Here is a 13,775-nt window from a genome sequence, read left to right on the forward strand (position 1 = left end):
TTTGACTCTCGAAAATCGAAAAATGTCAAACAAATTGGGACGGAGGGAGTAAAATTTAATAAACATCAGTAGTTCATACTGGTTCTATTGCACTTAAATTACTATATCCAAACTACTATTCATACTGGTTCTTATATATATAAGTAGTTTATATAATTTTTCCTTCTCTAAATATATCCAAGATGAACAAAGAAAGAACTGCAAATTATTTGTTACGTTAACAGTGTATCCTGCTTCCATATTTAGCTAGAAGATCTGTCATTTTGTTCTGTTTCCATGTTGTGCTAGAGGATTTTTTTTCTAAAAAAATTTGACGTTCTATTTATTATTTTCCTTAGGAAAATAATTTTTTTCAAAATCAGAAAGATAACTTTTCTGATTCCAACACCTCACCCCTTTCTGCCCCCTCCCCTCCACCCTCCATGATCACCTCACCACACCTCTAATCCATATCCCCATAATATTTGTGTAATTTATATATAAATGCTGTTAAAATAATATTTTTTGCCGAGACGGCAACGGCAGCAACCATGATGGTAAGCACAAAAGCCTTGACAAAGTTTACTTGAGCCATCTCTATTAGCTAGTTTCCTGCTAGTATTAGACTTGATTAAAAAAAGCAATTTATAAGCACTTAGATTGAAGTGATGAAGCTGAAGTAGAAATTTTGTTTGATATTTATTATTATATTGTGTTGATGAAAAAAGATTGTGATATTTATAGATTTGAAACGAAAAAGAGGGCAAAGTCTCAAAACAGAGTCCGACCATCCAAAAAAATACAATTTAAATTGCAGTGAACGAGTTGTAATTTAACTCGAGTGACTTGAAATCTTGTAGTGAATGACGTTCAATTAGACTTTTCTTATTGTTAATAAAATAATAATAGGAGGTAAATATGAACACATTAGAGTGGGGCCATGAGTTTGGGGAAATAAACCACGTAGAGGAAGTCCAACTGGAAATCGTCTAAATTGACATGGTTATGATGAGCCAGGTCCAATGATACAAATACTGCCACATGGAGTGGGATTCTAGAAGGGCTGTTGGCCCATCCATCCAATGTTATGGTCGGGGATATCTTAGCTTTCAATAAAGAGAAGGAAGATGCCTCGCACCACTAAGTTACACACGTTTTGGGTCATTTGGTTGCTCCGAGCTAAGTTATTCATCTAAAATCTTGTATGCGTAATGTTACGTTGGTAGCATTTTTTTGCTACGTATAAAATTAACATATTTAATTTATAATTTAGAAATCTGCATAAAATATGATGAAATTTGTTTATTACTATTTTACGTAAAATTGAAGATGGAATAACTAATAATACATAAATAATCAAACTCTGCATAAGTAAATCATATTTAAAATAATACATGAATTTCATCGTAACTAATCTCTATATTATTAATACGTGCATAACTCTAACCAACAAAAGAATCGAAATTATCTCTATCAATTATAATTACAGCTTAAACACAAATACATGAACTTAATACGAAATTATAAGCTGTTTGATGAACTGTTGAAAGCTAGTCTAACCTATCATTAAGCTTGTCAGTCCTCACCAAGGACCCACTAACCTCTTCCACTCCTATATAATGAGCACAAACAAAACATCTTCTCACCAATTCACAGCACATTCTTTACACAAAGTTGTCAATTTCACCAAACTTGCATTTTCCAGTCACATATCGATGGCTCAAATTAGCGTTAGCATGAAAGCCTTAGTTGTCGCCGTCCTCCTTTCCGCCGTGGTCGCTTCCTCCGCACAGGAGATTGGGATGTCACCTGCTCCCTCACCGGACGCTGGAGCCGCCTTCTCTTTGCCAGCTTCCGGTGCTTTGATTGGGACATCTCTGCTTGTCTCCCTCTTTGCACTTTTGAGGCAATGACAGAATCCATGTTTTGTTTTGAGAATTTGAACAGTATTGCTTTGTATAGTCATTTGGTGGTTTGTTATTCAACTGATTCTTTGTTATTCTATAAGTAGTATAATCTATTGAAATAAATTATTTTCTAATCGTTTTATTGTGGTATAATTCTCATTATTTTCTATTGTTCTATCGAAGTGGTTGTTATTGAATTAATTTCTACCTACAATTCGATTCTATTTAATGAAATCTAAACATGTCCAATTACATGAAATTAATGTTATGATGTGACTTGTGAGCACGATTTTTACTCCTATTAAGCACTGTCCCAATGTCAACTAGTAAAAATTGGTGACAGCGTTATGAAACGGAGACTAAACAGAGGAGATATAGCAGTAGTGATTTCTCATGGCAAACCCAGAAATGAAATATTAATAGCCCATACTTGTGCTTATGCAAAAGTTAAAAGTTAACTTCCCTTCAGTAACATCAACAAAGTAGAAATGAAATGTTTATTTGGTCAAACAAAGTAGAAATGAAATGTTTATTTGGTCAAACATACCAACAATGTGACCAACAAACTCTCATGTAGACTGTTTTGTTGTACACTCCCTACGTCCCAATTTATTGATTCAGTGTGATTGGACATGAAATTTAAGAAATAAAGAAAGACTTTTGAATTATGCGATTATAAATTATCTCATTAAGCGTAAAGGGTAAAGTTTAAAGTTAAATTGTTGTCAAATAAGAAAATGTGTCCTTTTTTTTGGAAATGACTAAAAGGAAAATTGTGTCATATAAATTGGGATAGGGGGAATATTATACTACCGTTTCTACACAAAATAAAACACAGAGAGATGGGGAAATGACCACCAGAAGGGGGATTGAACAAATTTTTTTTTTTTTTTTGATAGAGAGATGCTTTCTCTGGTTATCCTGTTAGCATCCTTGAGTTTGGGCTATTTGTAGGGATGACAATTGGGGCGGGGGTGCAGGTCAAACTCGTAATAGGACGGGCAAGGTGCGGGTTAATAACTGGGTCGGGTAAAAGGACGACCCGTTATTTTTTTTTCTTTTTTCCCTATTTCCATTTGAGTCCGACATATCGATGACAACTCCGCAAGTAGCTACCCAGAGAACAGCTTGTCAGCTCTCTTAGACTTGGAGATGGTCAGCTGAGAGATATAATAAAAAGAAATTAAGATGTCCTTTTCAAAGTTTATAATTTGTAAAATTTTGGTTGACCTCTTCATATTTTATGCTCAATGTTTTGTGATATCAATTCTCATTTGTTTTCATTAAGATTAAGATGTCTGAGTTTGATGTATTTTTGAATGATTGAGATATTATATTTAGATCTGAACACTAATACTAAGACTATTTGTTTCCCAACATCTGAATGTGCATAATATATTTATTTAAACATAGTAATGAATATACGATTCAAATAAAAAATGTAATTAAAAATTATCCATACAAAAATAACTCTTAATGATATTAAGACTTTTTCAATCTTAATAATTAAGACATATTCAGACCAAATAAGTTTTTACTTCTTAGATCTTAATGTAAGTAAATACATTTAATTGCCTAAAATCTGAACCACTAAGATTCAAACCTCCATTAAATGCAAATAAATGAGGTCAGACCGTTAATAAATCTTATTGAATTCCTGCCATAGTATGATTGGGATTTGTATTAACTAATTCACCAGCTATTGCTATTAAGTTTTGATAGTACAGTTATCAATTATTAAACTGGGATTGTATTAACTAATTAACCAGTTACTATGAGTAGGATTGTATTAACTAATTGACCAGTTATCAATTCTTAAATTTTGAGCCCTCTATCTATGTCTTAACTAGCTGAATTGCTAATAATAACTCATTGCATATTGTTTACCCTAAAAAGAGAACAGTTGAATTTATTTGTGGTTTAAAGAATACATGACTTGTTTTGTTATAAATGAATGAAATAAAACCAATTATAACTATTAAGATCAATCTAATAAGAGATATATGAAATGGCAAAGAAGCAATAATAGAATAATTAGGCCTGGGCTCTGTTGATTCTTGGAGCAAATTCTTTGATGGGTTTCCTCCGATGGAAATATACATGCTTTGGCTCTTAGAAAATGAGAACTATTCCGATGCAAAAGAATAATTAAAATAGCTAATTGTAAAGACTGAGTTTGAGAGAATGAGTATAAGTAATTGTTATTTGATGCCTTTTCAAGGGCTGTTAGGCTCCTTTTATGGTACAAATACATCAGCTCTTAAGCTGTGATTAAATTCTAATAATGAATACTAAATGCAGCTTTAATTCTGGATTATAACGCTTGCTCCATATCTGGACCGGTCATATAATGTTATTCTCCCATTATTGACCTGGTACAATTTCCTTTGTGGATTTAGTGATTTACTCCGGATGTCTCCGGGATTTCTCACTCGAATTAAATGAGCCAACTTGCAAATTGCAACGTTCCACCTCCTACTGCCACGCGTTCCATTACCATCCTGTCATGTGTCGAGCTGTATCTTGCCATGTATACACATATAGAGGTGTATGTTAATTGCTACTAAGAAGATCTTTTTGACACGGATATTTTCCGATCTCATAGCACCTTGAGAGGAAAAAAATATTGAATTTGAATATTCAGATTGATTGTGCATTTGGCAATGCCACTATTTATGTCATTAGTCATGTAATACTTATTTCTAAGCATCCAACTGAAGTGGACGTAAGACTATTAATTTTAATCCTAATTTTTTGGAGTCAAGTCGATAGAATATTCGACGATAGTATTTATATGACATAAATTTTCTTTGATATATTTCTTTAATTTACTGTTCCATACTAAATTCCTTTGTTCATCAATCAACTGAAGAATCTATTAGTTGTAGCATCACCTGCGACCGAAAAAGTAGCCCCAGGAAACATAACTTAGTTTATGCATTAAAGATTGAAGCTTAGTTTATGCATTAAAGATTGAAGCTTAGTTTATGCATTAAAGATTGACAATTTGCTAAGTAGAAAGATCTATGTCACACTTAGGGATCAAACCTTCGAAATTACTTCAATGAGATTAATTAAAGGTACTTTGTTTTTCCTTATTCTGTTGTCCAAGTGAGATTTGAAAATTGGCATAGTGAATGTGAGTCCCAGTATATGTGAGGAAACGAATATGTTGGAACACATATCTACGACAAGATAGGAAATATTATTAGAAGGCTATTAGTAAACATTTTTGGAGAAAATGTTAAACCATAAGTGAAAGTTCATGAGTTGTTCACCTCTTATTGACTTTAACCTTCTTCCGTGATAGAATTCAAAGATGTAATGGATGTTTTCAGTTTCTAAGCATGACTGTTGAAAATTTTTCACTGTTATGCTCTTTCATTTACTATTAAATTTATGAATTATTCTTCCACCTAACTGAACAATACAACGCATTTACGCGGGTCGGTTGTTTGTCATACAACATTAGGTGCTTGTCCACTGAGATTTTTAGATTCTAGATTTGAGAGACCACTAATTCTTAAAAACAGGGCAAAACAGTTAGGACATGAAATATTTGTAACCATAATTGATGTTACTTGTATTCATAATTAAAATGACTAGTTGAAATATCTAAGAAATAAGAAAACTATCAAGCTGAATATTTTCCTTACAAGAATAACAGTTGTAGCTCAAACACTATTTTATTAAATTCAGCTTCACATTAATCATTCACAAAAACTTGTACTTTATTCTTCATGTATAGTTATTTACTCAAAATTTTCGTTTTGAATATCGATACTATTTTCCAAATCGTGTACTACATGGCAAATATAAGAAATTAGAAACATGAAGAGTTTTAACTCTCTAAATATTGACCATATCAATAGATTTCGTAACAAATTAAAGTTTTGGACGAACAAGAGGTGATTATTTCTTATGGTAATCAGAAAGTAAAATATAAAAGGAAATATTTGTGATACTTATTTATTCATCAATTAATTGAACTCGGAAAGAACCATTCTTGATCTTACTCTTCCCAACAAGATGTTTTAACTCCTCAACAGCTGCATTCATATCTTCAACACTTTTAGATTTCAAATTCTTGCCCAAATTCCTCACCTTACACCTCAAATCTTCCGAGGATTCTCCACTTGTAACATCTTTTATAACTCTTGCTATTTCTTCTCTATGAAGGGATCCCTTATCATCCCTCACAACCTCTAAAGCAACTCCAATTTCCACAAGCAACTTAGCATTCATTGGTTGGTCAAGTTGCATGGGAATAGCTATAACCGGAATGCCAAATTCTATGCTTTCAGATATAGAATTCCATCCACAATGACTCACAAATCCTCCGATATTTCGATGAGTTAATATTTTAGCTTGTGGAGCCCATCCTTCGACAACCATCCCTCTATCTCCAACTCTCTCAAGAAAGCCTTGTGGCAAAGCCTCTTCAAGATTTTGGTTTTCACCTTTTGGAAACCTAACAACCCATATGAAATTCACTTGGCTAAGCTCTAATCCAAATGCTATTTCCTCCCTTTCTTCTTTCGATAAGAAACACTCACTCCCAAAAGAGACAAACACAGTTGACAACTCATTTTTATGATCTAGCCATTGCATGATCTCCATGCTTTCCTCTCCAGTACTTGCAACAGGGTCTTGAACTAGTGTACCTATAGGCAAAATTCTCGAGTCAATAATTTTAGATAAATAATCCATATATTTCCCTTCCATTTCTCTACTAGTGCTTATTAGCATGATTCCACCTTGAGGAGTAATCTCCTCTTCAGGTTCATCATCTTTTTTCTCATTCTCTGTGTCATTTCTGTCAGCCAATGTTTTACGCGCTCTTGTCAGCTCATAATCGCGTAAATGAAGAGCTGGAAAAGGATATTCGATGTCATGATTCTTATACAAGTGAACGAAATAGGAACACATGGCCGCGCCAGATGTGAAAAATTGAGCTGATGGTATGTTGAGTGAAGAAGCCACTCCAAAAGTCCACAGTTGGATAATATCATAGATTACAATATCGGGTTTTCGAGATTTCAAGATGGTGATAAAGTTAGGTTTGGCCAATTTGAGAGCCTTTTGGAGGGTGGAATTGAGATGGAGAGGAAGTCCATTGGTTGTGTGATAGTGAGGAGGAAGTTGAGGAAATTCTGGTAATTGGAGTTCCACAAGCTGGATTGAAGAAGAATAGCTATGTGGAATTCTTTTTTGAATGAAACTTAGATTAATAGGTGTAGAACAAAGGTCAATCACAAAACCTCTGTCTGAAAGTTTTTTGGCTAGCTCAAGAAATGGTGAGATGTGACCATAGGCCAACCATGGAAACAAGAAAGCCTTCAATTTGGTTTTTTCTGTACCCATGTGTATGTGTGTGTGTGTGAAGGGATTATTGTGGGGTTTATTAGGAGGGGATAAAGACAATTTAAAAAAGAATAGTAGGCTGAGTTTATTATGCTTTCGTCATTCTTCTAGAAGATTTTCATGTCTGTACAAGGAAAAAGAGGCCAGATCTTAGAATTTGTGCCAAAAAGTCTTTGTTGTAAAAGGATGCTGATTTCATTGCTTAGCCAGTCATGTGAATAGGACGAGCAAAATCCAGCCTTGCACATGATTGCAATGCTAATTTGAGATTAGCCAACGGTTCTTTTTAGAAGAAATGATCTCCTATAGCTGCTTATAAATTGAATAGAAATTAATTTTTCAGATCTCTTACATGCAAGAATAAAAAGAAAATTATTTGTAAAGGAGCTAAAATAAAAATAAATTTATAAAGAACTATAAAATCATCCTTAAGGAAAATGAAACAAACTGATGAATGATGATACAAACGCAAAAGGATCTGCGAATTTAAGTTAGGGATTTTAAAATATTAATGTATTTCATATGATAATAAGCATGTTTATAATACATAAATATCTAATTACTTAAGGAATCAAATATCTATGTTCGTTATATATGTTCCCTAGTGTAACTCGTACAAGCACATTTATGAAACTTTGAAAACCTGTATGCATATCCCCTAGGCTAATATTACAAGAAATTCATAAATTTTGAAGACTGATCATTGATCCACAAATTATGACATGGTATTAGAGCATATGAGACTCGATTCAAAGTTTATGTAGTTGTATATTGATCCCTCGTTGATAAGAAAACACAAATTGCTTCCGCTAAGTTTGGAAATCTTGGAATCACATTTCAGTTACAAGAATGGGAACTACTAATACACAGACAAATGCAACTGTGCAGAATGGTTTGAATTCATCTCAAAAACCCAGTAATGGAACTGGATCTACGACTCAAATGATAAAAAAATTATTAAATATTACTTATTTTTGAGGTAAATATTACTTTATCACCTTTTGTAATTTGGTGTAGTCTTTTATCACCTTAATTAGCTCGGGCAGAATTTTTTACCAAAGTAAGCTATTATTTGAGCCAATTCTCCAAAATAATACGTTTTTTTGAAAGTTAACCGAACTAGCATAAACGTATTCCTGAGTAACGAATTAGGTATTATTTTATTCAAAAATTCCAACGGACAAAAAAGTCACCGGTTAACAGCGTTAAAATATAATTCGTTACTGTCAATAACGTATTATGGCTAATACGTTACTGACAGTAACAAATTTAGAAATTTTAGGTACAAACAATCTTTCTATGAAATCTGACATTGATTGATCCTAAAGTCGTAACCCGCAATTACGACTTCAGCATAAAACGTAACTGACAGTAACGTTTCTTCTGAAACTAGGCACGCGCAATCTCTTGCAGAGAATCCTCACTACAAGAAAGTAAAGATACGACGACATTTATTTAGTGACATTTGAAATAAATGTCGGGGAAAAAGGAATTTCTCGACATTTATGAAAAAATGTCATAAAAATAATGACATGTGATGTAAAATGTCGTAAATATAGTGACATTTGACGAAAAATGTCACTAAAATAATGACATTTGGCATAAAATATAGCTAAACAACGATTTTTGGCGTAAAATGTCGAAAATATTATGACATTTATTTCAAATGTCATATTATTAGTCGCTAATTACTGACTTTTACACCTAATGTTGGAAATCTAAATCTTTTTAAATTATGTCATCACTCTTTATATTTAATTCTAGGGAAAGAATTAGTGGATGCATAAAGTAGTAATTATATATATATATATATATATATATATATATATATATATATATATATATATATATATATATATATATATATATATATATATATATATATATATATATATAACGAATGAGTTTGGAACTAAAAATATGGCTAAATTACAACAACAACAACACATCCAGTGTAGTCCCACACGTGACTAAATTAATTGTGTAAATTAGTTAAAATTAAATTATACAATTATAACAATAGAGCTATTGAATATTTCTAACAATTAAAGAAAACTATCGCACATATGACTTTTTAAAAAGTATTTAGGTGTCATTGCGGATAATATTTAAAGAATATTAATTATTTTCAGAATATGACTTGGCTTTTTTATCCATTATTGATCTTTTCATTATTGTTATGGCCAGATTCTATTATGAATTTTTACAACATTCTTCATAGGGCACTCTTATTTTTTTCTTGTTCGAACTCTTGTAATGGAGGAAAGAACCGAGAAAAAGGCATCGACGACAATCGATTTTACTACGGGACAATTCGTGTCATATTTATTTTATTTATATGCATTTGAACTTTATTTAAGCTCTTATTAAAGTAATTGATTTTGCAAGGAATACTATTTGCTACTACTAATAAAAAAAAGCTTATGAAATTATAGTAGTTATAGAAATAGGAGCAGTATTTTTTTTAATTTTGGTTCTATGTACTTTAATACTCTATTTCATTTGGACCCAGACTTTCCCCCCAAAAAATTAAAAAATCCCCAAAGACTAAATCTTCCCCCCAATAATTTTAAACTTAATCAAATACTACTCCCACGAATAAAAGCTGGAACCCTAACCTTTTCCCTTCCCCCAATTCCCTTTACGTCATAGGCTGCACCGGCGGCCTAATTTCTCCATTTCTCTTCTCTCTCTCTCTGCTTGAATTTTATTTGTCATTTACTTTTCTTGATTTATTTTTTCTTTTGTAGGTTTTACGAAGTGGAGTCCCGAAAGAGATTAATTGTATAATATGATTGTTGCATTGGATCATATTTTTGTGGATGTGAAGGTAATCCTCTGTGGTGTGGGCTTTAGGATTGACACTGAATTTTGAGATCTGTATTTTACTTTTTTAACTGTACCGTGAATGTAGCAATACTCTTATTTCACGATCTTTTGTCTTCTATAAAAGTTGCCTGCTATTTTGTTTAAACCATATTTTTCTAACTTCTAATATTTGCCCTTATCTTTGGTTTGCTGTCAGAGATCTCTTTCTCATCTTCATCAGAAGTCGATATGCAAAAATTAGAGTCAAGAAGAGAAGTCTTTTGAAGAGGATGCATGTTGTCATAGAGATTCAAGATGCTGCTTTGTATGAAGGCTCAACAAGTGACAATCAATGAATTGGTGTTTTTGTGGTCACTAGTCAATATTAGATTTTATTTATAGCATTCTCAGCTTAGGAGAAAATTTTGTATTCTTCGGGAACCATATATTTAATGGTGTTCACGAGATTTTTCAAAAGTTTGTCGAAGTGACTCTTTTGTTTAACTCAAAGTTCTATTGTAGTGTATAACTTGTGTACTGGAATTATATGATTCATCGTGGCATTAAATTAGATTTTTTCAGTATATAAAAAAGAAAAATGATGCTATTGACTAGAGATGATTTTCCGACATTTCTATGTATGCGTAGTAAGGATGGTATGATTTGATGACATTTCGTTATATGTCGCAATTAAATTAATTTCAAAATCGGTGACATTTAATAAAAGTTGCAAATAAATGTCGCTAATTATTTTGCCGACATTAATCTAAATGTTGGAAATTTTGTTGTGACGTTTTTAAAAAGTTGTAAATAAATGTCGTAAATTATGTACCGACATTAATATAAATGTCGGAAAATTCCCGACCCTCAAATTTACGACATTTGTACTAAATGTAAAATAAATGTCGCTAAGTGATTTTGCGACACTTATGGCACTTAATATGACATTTATAAAATGTCGTCGTAAGCCTAATTTCTTGTAGTGCCTGTAAATTGGGAATCCTTCTGACTGATTTGATTATAAAACGTTATATGTAGTTACGTTTTATTTGTAAAACGTGACACACAATAAGATTGTGCACTTACAATTCTTCTGACTGATTTGACTATAAAACGTTATCTGTAGTTACGTTTTATTTGTAAAACGTGACACATAATAAAATTGTACACTTACCTTTAATAGCTGTTATCTGTTATGTCAATGTCATTTCCATGCTGACAACATTTTCTTACACAATTTAGTGTGCAAGTTATGTGATTATTTTATTCACATAGAAAGAAAAAATAATTGGATATTGTTACCCACGTGATTAGATGGCAGAGTCAGAGCCAAGAGTTCAACTTTATGTTTTTAGATTTTAGAACGACGATTTCAGATTTAATACTTATGTTCTAAACTTATTATTTATACATATTTAATAAATTTCTTAACACAAATATATTATTTGAGCAAAAATTATTGAGTTTGGCGAAACCCGTGTCCAGGCTTCTAGTTTCGCTCTTCCAACAAAAAAAAAAGTTACAAAACTACCTTTAGCGCAGTAAAATACTGCGTTATAGAAACAGTACCAAAAAGAAAAAAAAATTGGCCAAACTTTATTTTTTGCAACACTTAGTGTTTTTTTCCATACTTTGACCAACGATTAGTCGTGTGTCATGACTCCGAAACGTCAATATTTTATATAGAACCTGATATTTTTTTCTGCGTACAATAATGTAGGCCCAATACATCAAGGATACGTAGACGTTCAGATCGTCATTTTAGGGGCTGAAAAGGTGCCCGAAGTAAGTTTTGTTTGAAAAAACTTAGTGTTTTTTTCATACTTTGACCAACGATTAGCCGTGGGTCAAGACTCCGAAACGTCAATATTTTATGTAGAACCTGATATTTTTTCTGCGTACAATAATGTAGGCCCAATACATCAAGGATACGTAGACGTTCGGATCGTCATTTTAGGGGTTGAAAAGGTGTCCGAAGTAAGTTTTGTTTGAAAAAACTTAGTGTTTTTTCCATACTTTGACCAACGATTAGTCGTGGATCAAGACTCCGAAACGTCAATATTTTATATAGAACTTGATATTTTTTTCTGCGTACAATAATGTAGGCCCAATACATCAAGGATATGTAGACGTTCGGATCGTCATTTTAGGGGTTGAAAAGGTGCCCGAAGTAAGTTTTGTTTGAAAAAACTTAGTGTATTTAAGTATCACTATCTTTGTAAGGCCTCACAGGCTAAGCAACATGAGATAGCGGGATTCCTACCACTACTACAGGTATACCTAAAAATATTAATAAAAGTATTAACTGTATTTATAAAAAAAAACTTGTTCAATTCCGAGATGAGGCTGACTGGCCATAGCAAATTCATAATTTTGAGCCAACAAATTCATGTGATAACCATGCTGACCACTCATTTGAAATATATTATTTTGATTTGCTGGTTTGGTCTTTACATAAATCTCCAAAATATTTATATCGATCTTATCCGCAAATTTTTGTCGTATGGAGAAAAATTGTAGCAAGGACTGGTCATTCTCAATTTTAAACTCAATGAACCTTGTATTGTTACCTTGAAATGAGCATGGATATTTTCCAGAAATATCAATTTGAATATTTTCACTATTTGTCCCCATCTTCTCATGCAATAGTTCAACCAATTCAGCATAGTTCGTTGAAATAAACATGCTGACAATCATTTTGGCACCTTCAGTGTACCTGAATCCGTTCATTTCAGTAATTATTTCGTCACCCCAATACAAAGCAACCATCACATTATGTTCAAAATTGGCCATCTTTACTCCTACACACGAAAATAAGACACTTATTATTATTATTAATATAACAGAAAAATAAATTAAAACTATAGTATTATTTTAACATATTACGAAATATTTGACTTAATTAACTTATACCTGTTGAATTTTTTAATACTGTTCCGACAATAGGCCACACAAGTAGAAGCTTTGATGAAAATTGTTCGAATGTGTTTGAACATTCGTTTCATACACTATATTTTATAATGATACGTGGTTTGTTCAAAAAGTATGAGGAAGAGGGACTTTAGCAGTGTGTCGTTATTGTGTGTCACGTTTTACAATTAAAACGTAACTATTAATCACGTTTTATAGTCAAATCAATCAGAAAGATTCCCAATTTGCAGGATTCTCGGCAAGATTTGCGCATGCCTAGTTTGAGTAGAAACGTAACTGTCAGTTACGTTTTATGCTAAAATCGTAACTCCTAGTTACGGCTTTAACATCAGTCAATGTCAGATTACATAAAAGGATTGTTCGTATTTGGATTCTCTAAAGTCGTTACTGACAGTAACGTATTAGGAATAATACGTTACTAACAGTCATGAATTAGCTTTTAACACCGTTAACCCGACCTAATTTTTTCCGTTAGAATTTTTGAATAAAATAATGCCTAATACGTTACTCAGGAATACGTTTATGCTAGTTCCGTAAAAAAAATAAAAAATGTATTACTTTGGTAAATTGATTTAAAAAATAGCTTATTTTGGTCAAAGGCTCGCTCGGGCAAGTATAGAACTCACTGTGCCCACCCAATTGTCAAAATATGGCACGTTGGCGTAAACGCTCAATATTACCTTGTACTATCTTTGATAGCAACATCATCTATTTGCTGAACTGTTGTGTAAAAAAGTTGAAAAAATCATGTTCTACTGAATTCGATTTTTAACATCCCATGGTATT

At 32.3% G+C, this 13,775-nt stretch overlaps 1 protein-coding gene across 1 annotated transcript; it reads right to left on the minus strand.

Moving 5' to 3' along the window:
* Positions 1-5,599: 5,599 nt before the first annotated feature.
* On the minus strand, positions 5,600-7,284 carry LOC132627364 (beta-D-glucosyl crocetin beta-1,6-glucosyltransferase-like). The gene has a single exon (XM_060342678.1). It carries the CDS (start codon positions 7,248-7,250, stop codon positions 5,856-5,858), a length of 1,395 nt encoding a protein of 464 aa, XP_060198661.1. The 5' UTR covers positions 7,251-7,284; the 3' UTR covers positions 5,600-5,855.
* Between the last annotated feature and the right edge of the window lie 6,491 nt (positions 7,285-13,775).

The sequence above is a fragment of the Lycium barbarum genome, chromosome 2 (assembly GCF_019175385.1).
Source record: "Lycium barbarum isolate Lr01 chromosome 2, ASM1917538v2, whole genome shotgun sequence".
NCBI classification, from domain to species: domain Eukaryota; kingdom Viridiplantae; phylum Streptophyta; class Magnoliopsida; order Solanales; family Solanaceae; genus Lycium; species Lycium barbarum.

Bases quoted from the DNA above. Each gene is read 5' to 3' on its own strand.
- LOC132627364 (XM_060342678.1), bottom strand. From the start codon at position 7,250: ATGGGTACAGAAAAAACCAAATTGAAGGCTTTCTTGTTTCCATGGTTG.